This window comes from Thermobia domestica, chromosome 2 (genome assembly GCF_964235325.1).
Source record: "Thermobia domestica chromosome 2, izTheDome1.hap1.1, whole genome shotgun sequence".
NCBI lineage: Eukaryota > Metazoa > Arthropoda > Insecta > Zygentoma > Lepismatidae > Thermobia > Thermobia domestica.
In genome coordinates, this window is record NC_137455.1 from 119149335 (window position 1) to 119173217 (window position 23883).

The following is a 23883-nucleotide window of genomic DNA, read 5'->3' on the forward strand; positions in this document are numbered from 1 at the left end:
AAGCTTATGTAATTGGTTCCTTTTTTTTCAAGCCAATAATTTATTGAAGAGAAGTAATGGGGTGTTCAGAGCACAATGGATCCAAGTCCATTTTCAATAAGGTTCAGTTTTACTCAGGAAATGAATTCTATTTCAAAATGTAATATCTTCCAAGTCAATTGTCCGAAATAAATGTAACTAAAACTGTAAAATGGAGTAGGATAGTTTCATATGACAGCCGCTAGACAGGGACATCAGTGGGGCAGGAGGCAGCCGCCTCCAACCCCACCCTGAATCTCAGATTTTGGGGACAGTAAGGCAGCTTAAGAAACCCTTTGATAAGCAAAGTCCAACAGAACAAGTTTGAGGTCCTTACCAGGGTTACCAACCGTCCTGATTCTTTCGGGACTGTACCGATTTCTGAGTTATTTGTCCCGCGTCCGGACCGGACATTCATCGGGACGCATATTGTCCCGTTTTATCGATTATCAAAGTTAATTAATTTTTTACTGGGCCATTTTTATAAAGAAATAACATTCTTTTACATGCAGTTTTATGTAAGAATCACTTGTAACAAATGTGTGTTTTAATTTGACTCATAAAAACTGGCAGCTCATCTTTAATTTATAGTTATTCCCTAATTGTTTTGAGTTGATAATCCAGTCGATTATGATGAAACTATATTCCATGCAACACTAAAAATTTTGTTTTTGCAACCTCTTTTAAACGTTGCTTATGTTAAATAAATTACAATTACTTTGATTTGACTTTTTTGCATGATAATAGCCAAAGAATAAGACTTGATTTCAGTAATACTTTTTGTCAGTAATTCCTTAACAATGTTATGCACTCATTTATGATTAAAAAAAATCTATAGTTTTCTCTTTAAACTTTGTTTATATTAAATAAATTGCAGTTTTTGGTTTGGAATTTTTTGCATACATTGCTTATACTTAGTGATGAGCAGTAGGTGGGAAAATTAAAAAATAATAATAATAAGGTGCCGCATTCATTCAGGTTCGTGTTATTCAGCTGATTATTTACATTGTTTTCAACGACTCGCCGTATGTGTAGTTTTCTGGGGGGGGGGAGCGGGTTCCAACACCGATTGTTCCGTCCCGATTTTTTCTTAAGAGAAGTTGGCAGGACTGGTCCTTACACCGAATAAATACGGAGGAAATATAGATTATCAAAACTGGAACGTTGCTTAGGCCCAATTTCCAGAATTTTAATCAGGCCCGAAACTCGAAAGTAGATCCACCTTTGAAATCCTAGACCAAAAAATAAACAAGAGAGCAATTTAGGCCTATGGTTCCTTACGGTCAATAGAAATGGTGATCAAGGTCCGTATTTATTCGGTATAAGGACTTCAAATTTTTTCCGTGGATTTTGCTCAGCAAAGGGTTTCTAAATCTGCATTACTGCTCCTAACATCTGAAATTAAGGCTAGGGGGCGGATGACCTCTAAACGGACGCCCCTCTCTAGCGGCAATCTTATAAAACTCTAGATTGCACCTTGTCATGTAGTTTTTCTTTTTTTCATTTCGGATTCTTGCTTTCTCTAAAGATGTATGTATGAAGACTGAGAACCAACACTGTATCAACGAATGCCTGCGATATTTCAGAGGCACAATTTAGCAAAGAACTCTTTGTTTTCTGAATACAACACAAAAACTTGATTCCATGATAATTCTTTTATTTATTTTGTAATATCAGTTCTGTAAGAAGTCCAACCTTCGACTATGACACTTTCTCGCAAGTTAACTGATAAGCATTTAAATACTACAATAAACGTTAAAAACAGGGGGGGGGGGGATACAAAAGAAATTGTAGATCACCACATTGACCTGATATAGCCACGAGAAATCAAAACATTCACATGGGAAGAAAATAGTCTTTTGAATGAGAAACACTTTTTGACCATTTTCTTTCTCTGGCAGATTTTTTTCTACAAAAGTGAAATAAAATAAAAATAAGTATATGTTTAAAACAAGTTTTAAAAAATACACGTGTTTAAAACAAAATTTAAAACGTATATGAAATTTGTTTAAAACAAAATCAATTGTTTAAAACAAGTTTTAATCATTTGTTTTAAACATTTTGTTTTAAACAAATAACCCTGCTATGCTACTAGAAATACAAAAGATATAGAAATCTTATCTGCATGGTTTATTTTCGGGTTCTGCTTGGTGAAGTTGCCACCGTCCATTTTGTTTTAGATATAAATCGTTTATAAATCCTGAACAGATGAAAATTCTATGAGAATAATCGTGAACAAATGATCCGCATGGTTTAATTTTCAAATTCTGAAAATGGGTTCTGCCAGGTTTAAACACATACTTTGTTTGGCTTTTTCATTCACGCTTGGCTTTGTGATGTGCATGTGTACTTTTATCCCGGTATAACAAACGGTTCTGCGAACTCGAAATATTTTAACAGCTGGTTCACCCGAACCGGCTGAATAGCACCTCTGGCTATTACTTAATTTCATTCAGTAGCGTAGCCAGGGGGTGGTTTCGGGACCCCCCGAAATTTGGAAAAGTTGTTAAAATTAAGCCTAAAATCGCGTTTTTCACGCAAAAATTTTCCGGGGGAGGAACCTCGGACACCCCTCCAAAATTACCTTCTAGCTGTCGGACCCCCCGGATTCAAATCCGGGCTACGCCACTGATTCCATTATTTATTGATGTGCTTGCTTTATAACCGAGATATACCTTGCATACCTTGCTTTTGAGATCGAGGAACGCACGGAAAAAGAACAGCTGACCGAAGCAGAAATCTCGCCGTGAAGTACGTGCTTGACGCGGAGTGATAGAAACTGTTTTGTTTACCTCAGGTGTGGTTCTTACGTTGAATTGATTTTAGTATGACGCATGTGCTAGCGGAACTTTCCTAGTGCTCTCAATAGCGTCGTGGCAATGATTGAAGATGGATGTTCCTATTTCAGCTCCCGCCGCGTGTGGAGTGCGAGCAGTGATAAAAATTTTTGAATACACAGGGCACAGCGCTGATTGAAATTCATCGTTAGCTGTATTGTTGTAAAAAAAAATGTCAATGTGCCTTGTGTCTTGCTATGTGTTCTGGAGTCAGTTGCTTCGGCACCCACCTGGCACACTTCTTGAACAACATGCGCCCCGTGACAAGTGCACAATAAGGAACGGGATATTTGCGGACAATAAGGACGGCTGAGTTCCGTTATTGTGAAGCTAGAATTCTGCACGATGCGTTCCCGATCAAGGTTCATAAGGTCATCTGTGATGACGTTTGGCCCTCGACTGCGCTCCTCATCATACACATTTTGGCGTCCTGTTGCAAATTATCTATACCAGAAACGCACCATCTGCTTGCTCATGACGTTACTCCCATAAACGTGGCACAGCTGACAATGGATTTCAAGTGGCGCTATGCCCTGAGTATTCAAAAACTTCATCACTTCTCGCACTTCACACGCGGCGAGAGCTTGAATAGGAACGTTCATCTTCAACCACTGCCACGACGCTACTGAGAGCACTAGGGAAGTTCCGCTAATGCGTGGGCCATGCTAGGACCTACTCTCTCACATGCACACAGTCGCTTCGCGCAACATATGGTTTCCTAGCTTTGAAACGCATGGGAAAGTTACTTTCTGGATGCGCCTCGTACCTCGCTACATGTTGAACGGAGTCAATATTTTTTAAAATGAACTAGTTAGTGATTTCTTGTTATTTTTGATGCCTGACAGAGAATCATTTCCTTGGAAAATGTTTATATAGTGATATTGGAAGACAAACGCTGATCGAAATATAACGAGAGGTGCTGGGTCCATGGCTGAGTGGACACTTGCAAAATTTCTTATCTGATTGCTTCCAACGATATTTCTTGGTTGGATGAACATAGGGAAGACTTTTTACTCTCATTTTGAATGTTGAAATATGTGATAACCTGTAACCCATTGATTTAGCTTTAAACCATTGTTTTTTCTAAAGTGTGTTAAAATATTATGATTTGCTTTCTTAATATGTAACTGGTCGCGTGGAGGTAAATTTTATCCCCAGGTGTGAACGAAGAAACAGAAAAAATACCAGGCCATTTTTTAAATTTTTTATTTCATTATTATCGCATATTTTACATGAAAACCTATTTTAAGTGGCTTCTTATAGTCTGTGTAATACCATAAATTTGTTTGCTAATAAATCTGAACAATTTTTAATCGCAAAAGTAAAAGAACATTGGGGTAAAATTTACCCCCATGCGCCTATTAATGGTGAATAAAAGAGCATGTCTGGTTAAGGGTTAATTTGGCTGTCTAGTACCTTAATTTTAATTATTATTCTGCAATTTCAGTTGTAGTGTTTGATATTATGTTTCATTTTCTTTCTATTAAGCGTTATTTCATTATTACCGTTTCTTAATTTACGTTCATACAAAGGCAATTTATGAAAATATCTATTTGAGGTAATGGAAATCACAAAGATCATACCCATGAACACCCGCTGCGGAAAACAAGGGGAGGCAGTGGGCTCCTCTGGATTTAAGAGTCCCTATCACTGCGAAATTAAAATACCGCTAATTTTACATTAATTATATGATATCTTCAAATAGATAAACGATGATCGAAAAGTGGATCAAGACCTCCCTAGACGATGTTATTTTGCATGAGGTACCGTTATCACGAGTCACCTAGTAGCTTTCCGTTTGCAGTTATTTAAAAACGCGAAAATAAATGCCGATTTTCAATATGGCTGGAAATCGAAAGCAGATAAATGAGTCATGATAACGGTATCTCACACAAAATAATATTGTCTAGGGAGGTCAGTAGTAAGGGCCCCACTTGATCGCAGTCTTGATTATCCAATTTGGGGCCTCATGGACCATAGAGAATGAAACATGGATGCTTTGGCCGGGATTGCGTCACCTATTGAAATTTTGCTTATGCTTATTCAGGGGCCAGGCACGCTGGTGTGAATGAGTCAGAGGTACCTTGGCCCGGCTTCGACGTCATTGAATTGGGAGTTTTGGATCAGATGTTATGATGATTTGTTTGTTTGTTTGTTTTTTATGGGTATAAAATTACTAAAAATATGATATTGATGATTTATTACGTTATGAAATAATTAGTGCAGGTTTATGAATGCTTTTTATTTTTCGTTCCCTTTTATGGCATAAAATTTGGAGATTGTTATCCCTTTGATGAGATGGACTAACACTGGTGCAAATGAAATCTTTAGTTTTACGTCCCACGGTTATGCCAGTTAGACTAAAGGAGACGGTAACGATGAGAAATGAATGAAAGTGTGGGAGAAAATTGGAGTATCCCGAGCATAATGTTGCCCACCACAAAACTACTTTCGCGGGGTTTGAACCAGGGACCCCATAGAGCAGAGGTGAACGCTCTACCACTGAGCTACCGCGCTCTCTACTGGTGCGAATGAATTAGAGGTATTTGGTTCGAGCTAATGTGTTCGTATGACGTCACTGAACTGGGAGTTTTAGCTTGGAGATTATGATGGCTTGTTTCGTTCCGTTTTATGTGTAAAAAGTTACTAAAACAAGGTTTGATCTCTTTCTTGATGATCTATTACATTATGAATTAGTAGACCCCAGTAATAGTATAAATTAGTATTAGTATTAATATGAAACTCGAAAACTTTGGAGTTCCTTCGTGGCTAACCGGTTAGCATATGCGCCTTTAACGTGGGAGACCAGGGTTTGATTCCCGGAAGGAGCACATGCGGTTTGGATTTCACGTTAATTAGTAGGTTCTATCCTCGCTGCTGAACGGGACGTTAAACTCAAAATCAACATAACTCGAAAACTTTGGGAGGAATACTTGATTTTTGGTTAAGTCATAGTTTTCATTCACGGGACTTATGGCACTCGAACCACGATATTCAATTGTCAAAAAGTGTGTCCAGGAAAGCATACATTTATTTGAGACGCATAAAAGAGGGGGAGGGGCGATCTCGGACTTGGTTAACAATAATAATTTATATTGTATTCGTTTGTGGATTAAATGAAACTGTTGGAAAGATTTAAAAAGCTTCTTTGTGTATTGACATAATCATATGTTGAAAAAGAATCGTCAACTATATCGTGTTACATATGCTTACGTATTCGTTGTCACAGTATCGTTGGCATTGTTTGTTTGAACAAGTATGGTGTTTAATTGTCAAATAGTGTGTAATGATTTACTTTGAAAAGATATATTCATTCTTTGAGAAGGAGAAAAGGGATGAGATAAGGTTATTTTGGACCTAGTTAGTACCTCTTGTTTTCGTCTGTGGATTAAATTAAAGAGATGACGTTTTGCTTAAATCTGATTGGTTCATTGTAATAACGATTAATCATACTCATGTAACGAGATAACATTGAGGAGCTATTTCTTATGACAAAACAAGAACATATATATGTAATGGTTTACTTTGAAACAATACATTCATTCCTAGAGAAGGTAAAAGAGGGAAGTGATGAGATGAACCTAGTTATTACCTTTCGTTTCCGTTCGTGGATAAATAGTAATGACGTCATGAGTATAGGCTTTTATAGGGCATGGGTACATGAACGAACACTAAAATTTCATGGCTTACAAAACTATTTTCGTGACCGGTTACAGCTGAACATGTTACGTTATTTGTAACTTGGCAAGATGCCAAATATACTGCCTAAAGCTTTGCTCATTGCAAACAATCAGCTCCAAAATTACAATTCTCACTAACAATTACGAGGTAGTCGTTCAGATATGCTTGGAAGGTATTGTCTTCTACAGCCCACCCATCCCCGGATGGGAATGGAATTCTTGGGGGAAAAAATGGTGTTAAATCTTTGTATTTTAACCATGTATTGGTATAAAGGTTTCAGCGCTTAAGTGTCAATACGTTTCCAAAATTGGGAGTAGATGATTAAAGGCGGCATGAAGAGAAATTTTGGGGGGCAATCCGCTGTGGTTTGCGGTAGATCCGATTACGTCTTGCAGATTGGGAAATACGGGGAGGAATTTCAGCGGCTGGGTATGGGCTAATGGCGGGGGAGCAGCGGGATTATGGCGGATACCCCGCCGGCGGGACGAAGGCGTAATTAGTGTAATTGAGCAGGTGGCCCGGCGGCGGCGTCCGCCAGCGGCCCGCCATTCGCACGTCGATGGGCCTACGGCGGCCTGCTGGCGGAATGCTTATGGGGACCATTTCTACACTGCCCAGGGCTGCTGCCTTTCCCACTCTTTATTTTACCTAACAGGGAGGCTGTGTCCTCGGCGTTTGCGGCCCGAACCATTCCCTTAGCCCTTTGCTTCCACACATATCTAAAACAATAAACCAAGGGTAAGACCCGGCCATACAAACAGGCGACTTCAGTTGGAATATTGGCTTCCGCACGCTTACCTCTCACAGTAAACCTGTCAGAAAACATCACGACATTTAAAATTTATTTGTCTTCCTCGTATACCTCCTCTCGCCTACCTTTTCCCCCTTGTGGTGCTGACCAGAGTTGGCGTGGGTCAATGAAAATTTGACCCACGACCCACTGACCCACCACCGATCGTGACCCACGACCCACTGACCCACAGTCCACCATGACCCACTCTGACTCATGACCCACCATGACCCACTCTGACGCACCACCCACTGTGATCCACTCTGACCCACCATCAACCACTCTCATCCACTGTGACCTACTCTGACTCACCAAAATCTCGTCATCAACTCTTACACATAATCCACGGCCTCTTCTACTGACTAAAGAGTTTACACTTGTAACAAAACAAGACTGAAATTGTCACTAATCGGAGTTTGAAATTCTACGGTCAATCGCTCAAGCACCACTCTATTACAATAAAGGTGGATCTGACATTTACGATATAAAATTGTAAAGTGTTTGTCAGTGAGGAAATTGAAGCACTTCGAGGTGGGGAGAAATTAGTGTGTGCCTAAAATATACTTGTACAAAGAGAGTATTCTTGCGAATGTTAATTTCTTAACGCATTCCAAAAGAAACTTCTATTCGCAGAGAAATACTTTTGTACAATATGGAAAAGGTTATGATTTCTCAGTTCACAGTATTTTTCTACAAAAGACTTGAAAATCAGTCTTCCATAGCGTATAAAGGTGCTCGGGTACTGTCTGTAAGAGCATCTCCATAAAGTATGCTCATAATTGTAATGTGTGTAATCACTAAAACACCACGTTAAATTTAAGTTACAAATATGCATAATTGCAATTATTATGAATATTTATTTACAGTAGTTTGCCTTCTAGTTTATGAAAAGGAAAGAAGAGAGTTATTAAAAATTAGGTACAAAGTTGAAAAAACACTAGGGATGGGTACGAGCGAGTTCGAGCGAGATTTCTTTGAAACTCGACTCGACTCGACTCGAAACATACAATTTTTCATCTCGACTCGAAAACTTTCCTCCAACTCGACTCGAATTTGTTTCGAGTCGAGTCGAGCCAAATCCTGTATGTAGTTCTAAATACTCTCTTCAAGTATCTTACATAGACAATATAATTATTATCAATGATACTACTACAACACAATATTATTATTATTATTATTATTATTATTATTATTATTATTATTATTATTATTATTATTATTATTATTATTATTATAACATCATGTAAAAATATGAAGTGGTTTGTATCTGAACACTAACTAGTTGACTGCAATCTCGGTAGTCGTGAAGTCTAAGAGGAAAGGACTTCGTTCACAAGGTTCCGGGTTTACATTTCGGAGGATGGTGATGGTATTCATGGGGTCATACGTTTATAGGACCCACCAAATTAATTGCCCTAAGACATAAAGTATATTCCCATGGAAAATGCATTCCTTGGCATCTCTACCAGAAGCCGGTAGACCTCGGATCAGCTTAATTTCCTGCGTAATGATTGAAAACAGTATAGCATTACACAATGAAAATTCTCTTCGGTGCTAGCGGTTCCGGTTTGCTTCCCGCTGGGGGCATTCGGTCGAAAATGTGTAAAAAGCTTTTTTAGGCCAATCATCCTGAATTAGGTTTTTCTCATTTACACCAGCCCAATGCCGGTGTGGTACCTAATATATAGGTCCCAGGCCGCTTCCTTCCTTCCCCAATCCTTTCTTCCTCCACTTTTCCCGAAGACTGTACTCGTCGAGGCATGTCATCCCTCAAACGTGACGGGCTAAATGGCCGTAGATGGCGAAAGCCTAGAAATTTAAAATCCATGCACAATGAAAATTATGGCACCTTTTCTGTTCCTAACTGTTCACTCTCCCTTATCCTAATAGCTTAGATAGCAGAACACACTCAAAATAAAAGAACGTTTTATTGTTTAAAGAGACCTAATGTCATGTGGTCTGTGGTTCTGCGCTCCCCTCCCTACTTCCACAACACGCACTGATTGAAATTTTATCGAGAAGCATTCAAAAGGCTGATAGGTCTAGATCATGACAAATCTGTTAGACGAGATTTCTTTGCGTAAGACAATTGGAAGTTACCTTCTAATTTCAGAACTATAATTTGTGATGCTTTTGATCTTCACTTAATTTATAACTTCAATGGTATCTCCCTCGAAAAAACTGGGGATGCGAAGTGTCACTCAGGGCAACCACTATTTCGGGGCAAAATTTGGGAAACTTAAATGAAATACACTTCTAGTGTCCTTTTGTGTCATAAACAATATTTTTTTTTTTTCCATATTATTCTAGATATTCTTACATCCTTCGTCCTGAAAAAGATTAGCTCACTCATTCCACAGGATCTATTGAAATATTCAATATTTTTTCATGTTCGTGGCAAACGCTACGTATTATTACCACAAAAATATATAGGCATGTCCTTTGGACAAATCACCTAGGTGGGCCGCAGTGGCTCAGTAGTAGAGCGTTCACCTCTGGTGCATGGGGTCCTTGGATCGATCCCAGCTCGTGCCAAATGAACTTTGTGGTGGACAAACACTGTGTGCGTGAGTTTTCTGGTGTTCTCCCGTTTCCTCCCACTTTCTTCATTCCACGATTTCTTTCATTTCTCATCAACACCGTCTTCTTTAGCCTAGTTGGCATAATCGAGGAACGTAAAACTTAAATATTTAATTTCATTTTCTTTCAAATCAGCTAGGCCGCTACTTAGATAAGCTTATAAGTATTTTCTTTCCGCATCTTTCTGTTGATTTTTGTGGCCCAATCCTCTCACTATCTAGAAGTTTGAAGGTTTAACCGCTTCAAACAAACGTACAGGACACAAAAAAGAAAGAACATTTTGTCCGATTTGCCGACGGTAGATTCACAAAATACGAAACATATAAGTAAATACAGTTCCAAACAGCATGTTGTAAATCATAACCAGTCGGTTCTCCAGAGAAAAAGTTTATTTTTTCCCTCCCAACTGTAAAAGACTCAGGAATAGGGGTGATCCGGATTCCGGAATTCCGGAATACTTCGGAATGAAAATCTTAATTCCGGAATCGGAATTAAAAATTTAGTTATTCCGGAATTCCGAAATCTCGGAATTCCGTAATTTCGGAATTCCGTAATCTCGGAATTTCGGAATACAGGAAGTTCATTCCGAAATTTCGAAATCTCTAAATTCCGGAATTTCGGAATTCCGAAAGTTCACCTCGAAATATCGGAGTTCAGGAATCTCGGAATTCCGGAACTTCAGTCAGAAATTTCGGAATTTCCAAAACTCGGAATTCCGGAATCTCGAAACTTCAGCTAGAAATTTATGAATTCCAGAATATGAGGACTTCGGTTCAGCACTTCTGAATCTTTGAAATTCGAAATTCCCAATAACGGTACGTCGATCCAGCATATCGGAATCTCGGAATGCTGAAATGTCAGCATCTGAAATCTTCAAGTAACATGATTATGAGATAGACATCAACACTCAGACAATGTAATGATGAAACTTACTCTTTTTTACTCATTGTCAGTGGCGGCAATACTCCGTCTTTCTGCAGAATGAAAAGAGCTGAGCAGAAGGACTCATTGAGCAAAGTGTAAAGACTTCATTTACTGCTTCTTGTCTTGTTCTAATGTTCTATCCAAGGGCAGGCTCTAACATGTTTATACATCGTTGCTAGCTGGGTCACTAGTGCAATACGGATAGAGTATCGACCAGTTTCTTCCCTGCGTGGCTTCAAAATGACATATAGAAAATGAAAAACTTAGAAACAGGGTGAAGCCATAGATTGCGAGTTTCGTGTTGAGCCGGTATTCACCCTCGTACTCCTTAATGTTTAGAAGCCAGGTTCTGGATACGTAGCTGAAATGCTCGTTCTGCACACGAAGAGATTTTAGATTTTAGAAAGGCATACGACTCGGTTAGGAGAGAAATATTATACAACGTTCTTACAGAACTTGGAATACCGAGAAAGCTAATTAGATTAATTAAGATATGTTTAAATGAATCCCAAAGTAAAGTCCGGGTAGGAAAATTTTTGTCCACGAGCTTTCACGTCGAAAATGGCCTGAAACAAGGAGATGCGTTGTCGCCATTATTATTTAACTTTGTTAAGTTAACGCTATAAGGAAAATCAAAGATAGAAACCAGAGCCTACAGTTGAACGGTATTCACCAGGTTATGGCATATGCTGATGATGTAAATTTAATAGAGGATGATAGGAGAACAATAGAAAGAAATGCAGAGATCTTATTAAACGCTTACAGGGACATGGATTTAGAAGTAAATGCAGAGAAAATTAAATACATGGAAGTGTGTCGGGACCGTAATACGGAAAATTGTGGATGCGTTAAAATAATAAATAATACTTTTGATAAAGTGGATAGTTTCAAGTATCTAGGATCAATATTAACCGAGGAAAATCATATTCACGAAGACATTAAATGTCGACTAAAAGCAGGGAATTCGTGTTACTATTCGGCGCAAAATCTGTTGTCCTCGCGAATTCTGTGTAGAAATTTGAAGTTTAAAATATATAAATCGATAATCATCCCTGTTGTTCTGTATGGTTGCAAAACATGGTCGCTTACACTGAGGGAAGAACATAGACTGAAAGTATTTGAGAACAAGATCGTGAGACGAATATTCGGACCCAAGAGGAATGGGAATGGGAAATGGCGGAAACTTCATAACGAGGAACTACATAATTTATACGGTCTACCCAACATTGTTAGGGTCGTCAAGTCTAGGAGGCTTAGGTGGGCAGGTCATGTAGCTAGAATGGTAGAAAGTAGAAACGCTTTCAAAATCTTGACTGGAAGACCAATCGGAAAACGACCATTAGGAAGACCTAGGCGCAGATGGTAGGACAATATTAAGGTGGATCTCGCAGAAATTGGAATACAAAGTAGAAACTGGATGCAGTTAGCTAAGGATAGAAGTCAGTGGAGAGCTTTGTGAACGCGGCATTGAACCTCTGGGTTCCATAGGCCATAGAATTAGTTAGTTAGTTTAGTCATATGTGTACCAAGTTTGGTTGAAATTGCTTCAGGTGTTCCAGAATTATGCTGGAACAAACATACATCCATTTTTATAAGACAAAACATCTAGCTCTTCTCCCTCATAGTTTTCTTAGTTTTTATTTTCTTGTATTAAGAAAACAACTTTTCAACGAAAACATGTGGTTCGGAGCTCACATACGTAGTCGGTCCCGTAACTAGCTGATAGCAAACAGTTTTTCATAACGTAGGTTTTGCATAATGCTATACCATAATTATGTAATTTTTGTAGATAGCATGTCACAAAAATTAATTCAATTATACCATGATACCTTTTTTAATACACAAAATGAAAACTTTCCTTAATGTCAAATGTATTTTGCGTTAATATGACGAAGAAATAAAAATATGATAGATCTGAACTGCGGAAGATTGGAAATACAATGTAATATATTTGTAATAACTGTATTTAATATTTGTAAAAGCAGTGGAAAAATATACAATCAATCTAGCTTTCAACATAAAGTAATAATGAAATGCCATATCAATAGAATGTTAATCTTCTCAAATTTCTTTAATTTAAAGTAAACCTATAATTTTAGTTTCTACCGTAATTTTTTCTATCAGAGCTTTACATAATAGCGGATTCTTACTCTTATAAGTTAGGCTATCTGTTCATAAGATCAATAAAATAAACAAACAAAAAATACCTTATTATGTTTAAAGATGTTGGTTAATGCAATATAAATTTCGTATAAATTTTCAGATTAGAATATACATTATTACAATTAATTTACAAAAACTAAAATAATACACATTACCTCAAATCCAATACTATCATTGTACAACATTTTAATACTTTTTTGAACACGGTACTCGCGGTTATAGAACAACCTTTATTTCGTCGGACTCTGATGTATAAAATCAGTTCTTCGATCCCGACTCGTGAGAGGATAGTTATGTTCGCGACAATTTTCAAAAGAATAAATGTTTTAAAAATTAGAAATAATATCCTATATATTTGATGGATGCCATTAAACCTGATTGTATCTGTAAATTATTTCTACTACAAAATGTTACTTTTGAAAATTCTTTTAACCTTTCATAGCGTTTTCAGTCTGGTTAGTTTTACTAGGACATATGTAAAAGGCAGAATGGAAATGTACATTAACTACAAATTAAAATAAAAAGTACTTATCATGATGAAACATAAGGTAATGTTATACAAATAACATAATAACAATATAACGCATATTTAATACGTAACACTAGAAAACTAAGAAAATGTTATGCTGTACAAACATTTTAAATACGAAATATTATGAAACTTAAGAAATATATTAATTGAAATATTATATTGAAATAATGTATTAACATTATGAAATCAAAGGGAATGTTATTTGAATAACATACAGATACATCTATGCAGTGATAATGACACTGGTAACTATGCCCTTCTCAATAGCTTAAATTTACCGTACCGTTGAAAATAATAAAAAAAAAACAGATACAGAGACCGACAGAAGTATTGGAATAATATAATTAATACTTTATTTACATTGTATGAATTATAAACAACATACATCATATTTTCTTAGTAGTGTTGAATTTGAAAACATATAAACGTTACCATTATGTGTCTCCGAAACTATATTTAAAATATCATAATGCATGTATTTAGCACGCAATATATAAAGTCTACTATATTTCTCCTGCGGTCTCACTTATAGGACGACATAACGTCTCCAAACGAGTAGACACATGACTGGATGCATGTTTTATGCCCCCACCACACAGTCGTTGATTTCATACTGTGCCTCGCAACAGCAGCTCGCAATTGTAGTGTAAAGCTAAGCATTCACAAGTGACATGGGGCGTAAAGGTAAGGAGACAACAGTCGAAGAGAGAAATGTTGTAATTAATCTACAGGCAACACAAACCCCTCTCCGAAATTGATAGTACAGTCAACAGAAGCAAAATCATGGTGTTCTCTATCATTCAGCGCTTCAAACAGACTAATAGTGTTGTGAATAAGCCGAGATACGCCGCTCCTTCTAAACTTACTACTAGAGACAGGGGCCAAACAAGCAGAATCCGGCATCTGAGATTAGAGGAAGCCTTGAACAATATTCTGGCACTGTGATGCACACAGGAACAGTTGGACGGGTTTTACATAGTGCCGGTTATAATGCCGGTTTTCCTACGAGGAAACCATATGTCAATTGTGTGAATCAGAAAAAGGGTCTAAAATTTGTTAACCTGTATAGGGGAAGCCAACAGAATTCTGGGATCACGTTCTCTGGTCGGATAAAAACAAATTCTGCTTATACAAGGGTGATGAACGTGTTACAGTGTGAAGGCTATCAAATACAGCTAAGAACATGGTAGCTACAGTGAAACATGGAGGCAACAGTGTGATGGTATGGAGATGTATGGCTTCATCAGGCGTTGGGGAGCTGGTGCTCATAGATGGAATACAAGAGAATTCTTGAAAACAATCTTAAGAGGAGTGCACAGAAGCTAGAATTGGGAAATGGTTATTACTTCCAAGAGGACAATGATCCAAAGTATACTGCGGAAATTATGAGGCTTTGGATGATGTATAACACTCCTCACACTTTGAAGATACCGACCAAATCACCAGATTTAAATCCTTCAGAGAACATCTGGAACGAGCTCGAAGATCGTGTTAGGAAACATCACATTAGAAGTAAGGACTATCTGAAAGAACTTCTTCAGAGTGGAGAAATATGAACTCTGCAGTCAGCACAAAAAAGTACAGTCATGTTAAAAAATTATCGTAGTAATAAATAGAAAGGGGAACATAACTAATTACTAGCTGTTCTCTGTTGAATGCTGATATCAGATGTAAACAAACTATTTTCATCCTTTCTGATAGTGGAAATAAGTATCCGATGCTTTTCATGAGTTTATATATTTAGTAGAAGACTCAAATTTATTTTGTAGCAGTTGTAATTTTGTCTACTTTCTTTGCATACCTATAGAAATGATAAATCTAGTAAACATGTTTGTGTTAGAATAATTATGTCGGACTCTGTACTTCGTGTTGATTTATGAATCCCCTGTTATACTAAGCCAGAGATGTGAAACAATGAGAAAATATAGCTTAAATTCAATAGTATTTTAAAATGTTTTTGGGACAATAGCTTTGTTCATGGACAGAAATATTAACTGCCCAGCATGCTCAGCGGTAAGATTATTTGTGTACACAAATATTTTCTCGCTAATTTTGTAAATCTTGAAAGATGGTGGGAATGATTATTCCACCAAAGTAGTGGCTCATCCTCCAAATCTGCATCCCTAAGGCTTAGGTACAGGTTCAATTATTCTATGTGACTGCCTTCTTTATCCTGTCACCAAATGTCCTTCGTTTTAGGCAACTGTCTAATCTTTTAGTACCAACATTCCCTCGATTATCTTTTTTAGGATTTTTTCTACTGGAATAAGTCTCAACTTATACCCTATACAGTACTCTACCTTTTGTTATCTCAATATTTTACCCAAATTATCTTCTTTAAACCTGAGATCTAAGAAAGCACAAATTTTCTACAGAATTCTGCTTCTTTCATCCTTCTCGAATCGCGATTTCAGAACAGACAAAATTTCCATTTTCATGCTTCTTTCATCTTCTTTGAGGCTGCTTCTAAGATCTGTTCACTATCTCCCTCTTCAGTCAAAAAGTCATAGAATGAAAGATGTGTTTCCTGCGTACTTGCTTCATCTTGTTATGATATATCGTCTATCAGTTGAGATTCTTCGACTTGAAAATCTTTTGAAATTTGTTCATATGATGGCCATATGTCCGACGCTGTAACAGATGTTTCTGCTGACATACTGTCACAAAGCATTTGTAAGGACGATAATAGTTAATAATTCTAATTAATAATCATAGTTAATAATTCTGTTTCTTTGTTCTGAAGGATAAGATTTTTATATATTGTTTGAGACAGAACTTTTGCTATTTCTTCTTGGCGTGTTAAAACTACCAGCATCAAAAGGAAAGTAAACAATCATCTTGTTGGCGTGCATGACGGAAGTATTTTACACAGAAGGACTAATGCATCTTACTCTTCTTGCAGCGCATGTCTCATTTTCCTGCTTTGACTCATAATTTGTCTGTTTCCGAAGGTCCCTGTAGCTCAAGGGCTTTGTTTACTCTAATATTCAAAGTATGGCCGAAACAACTCAAATGTTGGAAATCGCTCAAGTCAACAATGGCCTTTACAATATTGGCACTACTGTTGTTACACAACGAACATTTTCAGTTGGTATTTCCCACATATCTATACTAAAATATAAAGCCTCTAACAGATTTGATTTCGGAAAATCAGAATTCCGGAACTTCATCGCAAATATCGGAAGTTCGGAATTATGGAATCTCGAAACAAGATCTGAAATTTCGGAAGATCGGAATTCCGGAATCCAGAACACGATACTAAATTTCGGAATCTCGGAATTCCGGAATTTTTGAAATCTCCGAATTCCGGAATTTTTGAAATCTCGGAATTCCGGAATTCCGAGATTCCGAAAATTCCGAAATTCCGAGATTCCGAAAAACGGAATTCCGAAAAATTCCGGAATTATCGACATTCCGAATTCCGGAATTGAAATCTCAATTCCGAACACCCCTACTCAGGAACACAGATAAAGTATAACCACTATTTGCAGATGCGGATATAACAGGTTGCCAGATCTACATATTTATTTTTAGATCTAGGGATTTTTCGTCACAATACGGAAAACCAGATTTTTTAAAAGTGTGGTCTGTAGATTTTCTGTAGTGTAGGGGAATATACTTAAAAATAATTTGTGGCACATAGTTTTTTTTTTCCAGTGAGGTCAATGAACTATACAAGGCCTATATTTTACTCCTTGAAGGTATCTTACTAGGAAAAAAATGCGAGGACTGAAACTGTCAAAAGAATGTTTCGCTGTCTTCACCTTCCTTTTCCCCCTTCCGTTTTAGGTTTCCTCTATCCTAGAAGAGGTCTGTCATAAATAGAAAATAATGACCATAGAACAAACTCGACCTTTGTTTCACCTTATGTAGATGTCAACTGTTGAACTTGCCGCTATCCTAATACTATCAAATTGCTGCACAAAGCATTGTTGTTAGCAGATGAGTGATAAACAGTTAAACCTAAGATCTATCTAGTCTCTCCTATAGATTTCTCTATTATTATTGCATTCACATAATTTCTTGATGAATGCATTTGCTACCTATGTATGCGTTTGTATCTATAATTGAGTATTGTATATAGGTCTAAAGTGAAAATTAATTGTTACGTTAAGGAAACTTTAACTGGGAACAGTGGTCATTTTTGCTATCTCTTTCCTATCAAATGGTGAATATGCTTGCCCTCTATGTGTGCGGTGCCGGCTCTATTCTCGACAAGTTTGCTTGATTCGGTTTGAACAGGCGGTAAAAGCAAGTTCATTATTCTTTTCCGGTTGATAATATGAGCAAAAAGCTCTCAAAGCTAAGGAGACGATTTAAAGCACTAGAGCCATACAGAAAGGGATTTAAAGCACTAACCCCATGACCCAGTGGCGGATCTAGGCAGGGGTCAGGGGCGCCTAGGCCCCCAGTTTTTGAGTGACAAAAATAATTTAAATTATTATTTATATATCTTTGAAAGTTTATAATAAACAAGGTATACTTATCATAATCTTGGTTCCGACTGCGCCCCCCCCCTTAGTTTTTACCTCCTAGACCTGCCTCTGCCATGGCCCCACTAACTTAAACCAACGAAAACTAGTAATCACTGCTTCTATCCATTAATTCTTCAAGATACACTGAGAAAAATCCGTTATTCGGACAGCGGTATATTGTACAAATACACGGAATCCTCTTGCTTACTACAGAAATCAGTATGGAGCATAAGTTATCCATATGCTACATACACACTGCTCTTAGATGTTACATCATGCCGTTGCAGGATGTTTGACATCTAACAGTTTTTCCGTATATCACATGCATATATTTATGTTACATTCCTCAGCTATATGTTATATACGTCCATTTGTATGTGAGATCCTGACCGCCTATATTGTTTCATACGAAAAGTACGTATAGATGGAACACTTATACGAAAAGTATTATAAAACATCTGTTTTCAGTTATAAGTCTGGTGTAAGTTAAGTTAAAAAACTACAGGAATTACGCATGTAACCTACCTTTTTAAGTACGCTTCCTACATTTTTTGTTAGTGTAACTCACAAGAAATTTATCGAGTTGGAAATTTACACCTGATTGTACAAGAACTTAGTAGTCTTCCTCATATCCGAACCAAGAATTTCTTTAAACTAGGGCCCAGATACATGATCCATTGATCCAGATATACATTCAGATACTTCAATAAAAGCGACGTCTGACTTCTAGTGAACAAACAAACTCGATCCATTTGATTATGTTGAATCATCTGTGCTGACTCTAATGGTGTAATTGGTTTAAATGGGTCGGCTCACGACTCGTTCACCACAGAACCGATCTCAGAAAAATTGTTTCTATGTCATGTCTACTGAGCCGATGGCTCACCTCAAGCGAACCGGCTCGAGCTGATGGCTCACCAGAGCCGAACCAAACCGAGCTGATGGCTCATCCCAACCGAGTTGGCTCGAGTCATCGGCTCACTTGAGCCAAGTTGGTGGCTTACCCCAACCAAGTCGGCTCGAGCCTTCGCTCAATTGAGTCGAGTCGATGGCTCATCCCTACCAAACCGGCTTAAGCTATCGGTTCAATTAAGCCGTGCCGATGGATCATCCCAACTGAGCCGGATCGAGCTGTTCTCTCAGTTGAACCGAACTGAGCCTGTTGACATCACTGCCTGGGTTGGGCTTTTGCTTGGGCTCAAAAATTCGACCGTACAAGTCTCAGCCTTGATAGTAAGATCTACACAGTATACATACTTTATTGGTGCTCACAACATTTGAGACTGTCTCGTTATAAAAATCTATTGTCTCGTTATCGAGACGAGACGAGACGCGAACAATGTCCCCTCTCGTGAGCAACATTAAAAGTAATCCACTTTACTACTTATATTTCTCATGGGTTTCACTTTCTAGTCTAGTCAGGTCGTGATTTCAAAACGAGCTAAAACGAGCTGAACGAGCGAGCCATGTACCAAACTCGACTCGAGTCAAAACTCGACCTCAAAACAATGACTCGATTCGGAACTCGACTCGAGAAAATTACCTTTGACTCGACTCGTGCCCATCCCTGAAAAACACAAATAAGCCATTAGTAATACAAGTATACATTTTCCATAACTCGTAATTTGCCACCTTAAAACAAATCTGAAATCGGGTTTATTTCCTGTTGGCCTCCAGGAATTTTTCGTGGTAAATCATCCGCAGCGGAATGATGTCCATCCTTCAGCCAGGAAATAACTAGCTCGTCTACTTTGAACTTGTCTAGCGGTGGGCCATTAACATTGATGAACAACAAGTTAGACAATGTTTGAACACTTAGTCTATTTCTAATGTCAGTCATTGTAAATTCATAAGGGAAAATCCCCGTTCGCACTCAGTCGTGGAAATTGGTAATACTCGACAATCTGCTTGTTAGACTTGAATCTGATAACGATTTTTCTCGGTCAGGTTTGAAATACTCCGCAAGAAGTATCACCTCTCTATCACCATACTATCTCACCATGGTCGAGATTTCCATATCAACCATGTCAGTTGGCAATGTCGACTCATGGAGAACAGAAACTTCATCTACCACATCTTCGATAGAAAATCTTGTGCATAAATTATCAATTAAAACTTGATAAACTGATGATTTCTTATTCGTTTATAAATTTAGTTTTTGTAATTAAACATGAACGTTTGATGTCATTACCAAGTTCCCTCTCCCCTAGAAGGCAAAAGGAAACGAGGTTTCAGAGAAGTGTTCAGAGGTGTCTGGGAATTTCCCCCTTCTTCCCCTTCAATTACCACACTGATGTTTGTTATGGGCCAAATTACGATAAATTTCAATTATCATAGTATAATTATTTCCTTGTTGAATTATAGATACTTTTCAGTGGGAAAAGGGATGAAATTTGAAAGTCCCAAATCAATGTAAGCAGACCAACGTAAAGGAAAAAAGTGTAAAATTTTCCATATAATTATGCATACAATCCAAACTAAAATTTCCGTGTACTTAAGCTTACAGTACAAATTTTATGTCTATTTTTCTCACAACTTTATGATTTTCTCACAACTCACCTGTGCTGTAAGCGCTCCATATAATAAACATAAGCTTCAGCAATTATTATAGTAGAAAGTAATGGATATATGAAGCGAAGCACTGTATTTTTTGTTTCTGAATTTTTTCTTAACTAATATCGATCGTTTTTGATAATTTTTACAAACCAACTCACTTCCAATTTTCCAAATATAGAAAGTGCCCCCCTCCATAAAGGAGAATTATAAAAAAAATGCTAGGACAGATTCTGTTTATTTTTAATAAAGAGTTAATATACTGAACTTCAGCTTCGTAAGTTTAACGGCTTGCGAGATACTCATTTTTTCCCCGCAAAAATTCAGATCCTCATTACCTCTTTAGAATGTGTGTTATAATGAAAGCAATATAACATCCCAGTTTGGATTAAGGCCTAACTATATACCAAAAGTCATTTCGTTTGACTTTGTAATTTGGCAGTTATGATTAGGCACACATAGCTAGTTACATTCAATTTTTTTAAATAATAATTTATACATTACTGTGATTCAAAAATGTATTTTTCCAGTAGTTAGCTTCTTTAAAGACTGACAGGCCTCGAAAGCCAAGTAGTAGTATAAGTCCTATTGCTATTATTACAATTACAAATATCAAATCCAAAAGTGCCTGAAGTTCTTTTTTCACTTAAATATAGCCTACTCACCTCAGATAAGTAAACATAAACAAATGGAAAAGGAAGGGAAATGAAGGTCTTGAAAGTAAAACGCAGACAAATTTACCAGTCTTCAGAAGATACTGTCTACAATGCAGTAAGCAGAGTGAGTCGGTAGGTCAGACTGAGTCGGTGGGTCGCAGTGGGTCATGGTGAGTGGTGGGTTGCAGTGGGTCACGGTGGGTGGTGGGTTGCAGTGGGTCACAGTAAGTCACGGTGGGTGGTGGGTCGCAGTGGGTCACATGCTGTTGACCCACGACCCACTGACCCACCCAGAAAACTTGACCCACTCCATCTCTGGTGCTGACGCCACTGTCGTGGGCCCTGCAAATAGGTCTGTTTATTTGTTCTTTAATTTTGCTCCCCTTTCTATTCTCCCTGGCCCAGGGTATTTCACACTCCATATTATTTCATTCCATGTTGTCCTCCACTGACGTGGCAACGTTGCATTTTTCTTTATTATTGGGTGCTATACCAGAGTCGAGCTTAAACGGTTGGTCCGATTACGAAAACTCCACTATTTTAGATTGACAACCCTCACTTGGCAATCAAAAATCTCTCTTATCATTTTTTTTTTCATATTTTCAATAGTTACCGAGTTGGTCTATGGCAAGGGACTTTTGACTCGCTCGGTATATATACATGAAGTATTGTCTGTATCAAGATATATGTATATTTGCAGTGTCGCTTGTGTATCGGTCTTTTGCCCCTTGCCCCTGCCTTGGAAAAAATTCAGTGGACGTTTCTGATCACACCAATGAAATGATTCGTTACTGTACATTTTCAAATGAATTAATTTTTAAGAATTAAACTGGTGCGACAGATTTATTTGTTTCAATAATCTTAATTTATTATAACATAGTATGATGAGTGATAATATCTGCAGTAAAAGAGAAGCTATTTGTTTTATCTTTACAAATTATGGTGTTACTATAGGATTATTAATGATTCCGATTACCCCAGAGTACAGGAAATGGAGATTCATGTAATTGTCATGTTATTTTTTTTCTCCTGTAGACCTTTTGGTAAATCTGAATCATATCTTACGCGTATGTAAGACTAGCAGCGTTCACCCCGCTTCGCTGCGGTCACCCCGGAACGCAATAAACGTTGTTACTTAGATAATTTTTACTTTTTCGCTTTCAAGTGATATGATAAAAACCATAGAAGATTGCAGTAAATGTTAACATTATATCGCCTGTCATTTATGTTAACCCGCCCCGCTTCGCTGCGGTCACCCCGGAACGCAATAAACTTTGTTACTTAGATAATTTTTACTTTTTCGCTTTCAAGTGATATGATAAAAACCATAGTAGATTGCAGTAAATGTTAACATTATATCGCCTGTCATTTATGTTAACCCGCCGAGTGACACGGTCATGCGGGTTGCATATACATACGTTTATTTTTATACCTATGATGAACTAACAAAGGATTTGTACGTTATGGACACTTGAATGGTCAATTATCTCAAGACACTGGTAATTAAAAATTAAAGTGATATGATAAAAACCATCTAGGGTCCAAATCCTAATAACCCCCCAAAAATGAAAGAAATTGGTTCAGCCGTATTAGCGTGATGAGGGAACAAAGGATTTGTGCGTTCTCTTTTATATATATAGATAGATAAAAGAAGGTTACTAGAACAATATGTAATAGTCGACATTACATTAAAGATAATAATTGTTTCCATTCAGTGTAAGATTTTACTTAGATGATGTCCATTACCCCTTGACATCTCCACTGACATTAATGCCGAAAAAGAATGTTAAACTCGAGTAAACCAAGATCACACCTCAAAATTTCAAATTCGAGCACTCTTCGCAGCTGTTAGTATACTGTTACCATAACCATGAATCAGTCTCAGCTGTTTATTCGAAGACCTAAAACAATTTTCCTGTTAACAGTACCTAGGTTAGTTTTGTAATTCCATTTGGACCCTGAGATTTCATAAGAACATTTTGAAAATTGAATATTTGGCGTAAAACGTAAAATAACATCATGTTTGATAAACGAGAAAGAATGAAGTTATATTTTAATAATTTAATAGCATTTATTTGTTTATTTCACTTTGTTAAGAAGAAAAACTTTTTATCAGGCTGCAGGTTTTGTACAACTTCTGCATTTTTAGTACAGAAATATCATTACGAATTCATTTTTAGTACTTACATCATCCAGCAACATGATTATGAAATTTGGTCGTGCAGAATCACCATTTACTTCTTGGTTACAGGTCAAAAGGATGGAAATAAATATAGAAAATAGTGGCTGTATAAACATTGTAGATAGATCACTAAGATCCAAGTCAACACGCCGAGATACCTTCTGAAAGTAACGGGAAAGATATTGATTTATATGAGATAAGAAAGAAAAAAGATCAATAAGTTATTTTATCTTCGTAAAAGAAAAAAAAAGATGTCTTTGTAAATAGTGACTATTTCTTTCTTAAGCCAAAGGATAGATAGTAATGGTATTCCAAATACCATATACATCAATGACCTGATTAAAATTGGTTGATTTATCTATTTCTAATAATTAGCTTATCTAATTGAATGAGATAATATTGTGTCCCAGAAGCATGAATTATCTTTAAATATCTTTATCTAGATATTGTTAAGAAAATGTACGAGGGTCATCCAGAAAATTAAGACCGTTG

At 37.2% G+C, this 23883-nt stretch overlaps 1 protein-coding gene across 1 annotated transcript in view; it reads right to left on the bottom strand.

Moving 5' to 3' along the window:
* Positions 1-23544, bottom strand: part of LOC145675050 (N-acetylgalactosamine-6-sulfatase-like) — a 230930-nt gene extending 207386 nt beyond the window's left edge. The window contains exon 1 of the mRNA XM_081745417.1: positions 23397-23544. Within this exon, the coding sequence (XP_081601543.1) occupies positions 23397-23507 (111 nt within the window). The 5' untranslated portion in view covers positions 23508-23544. The remainder of the gene's footprint in view (positions 1-23396) is intronic.
* Positions 23545-23883: the final 339 nt, after the last annotated feature.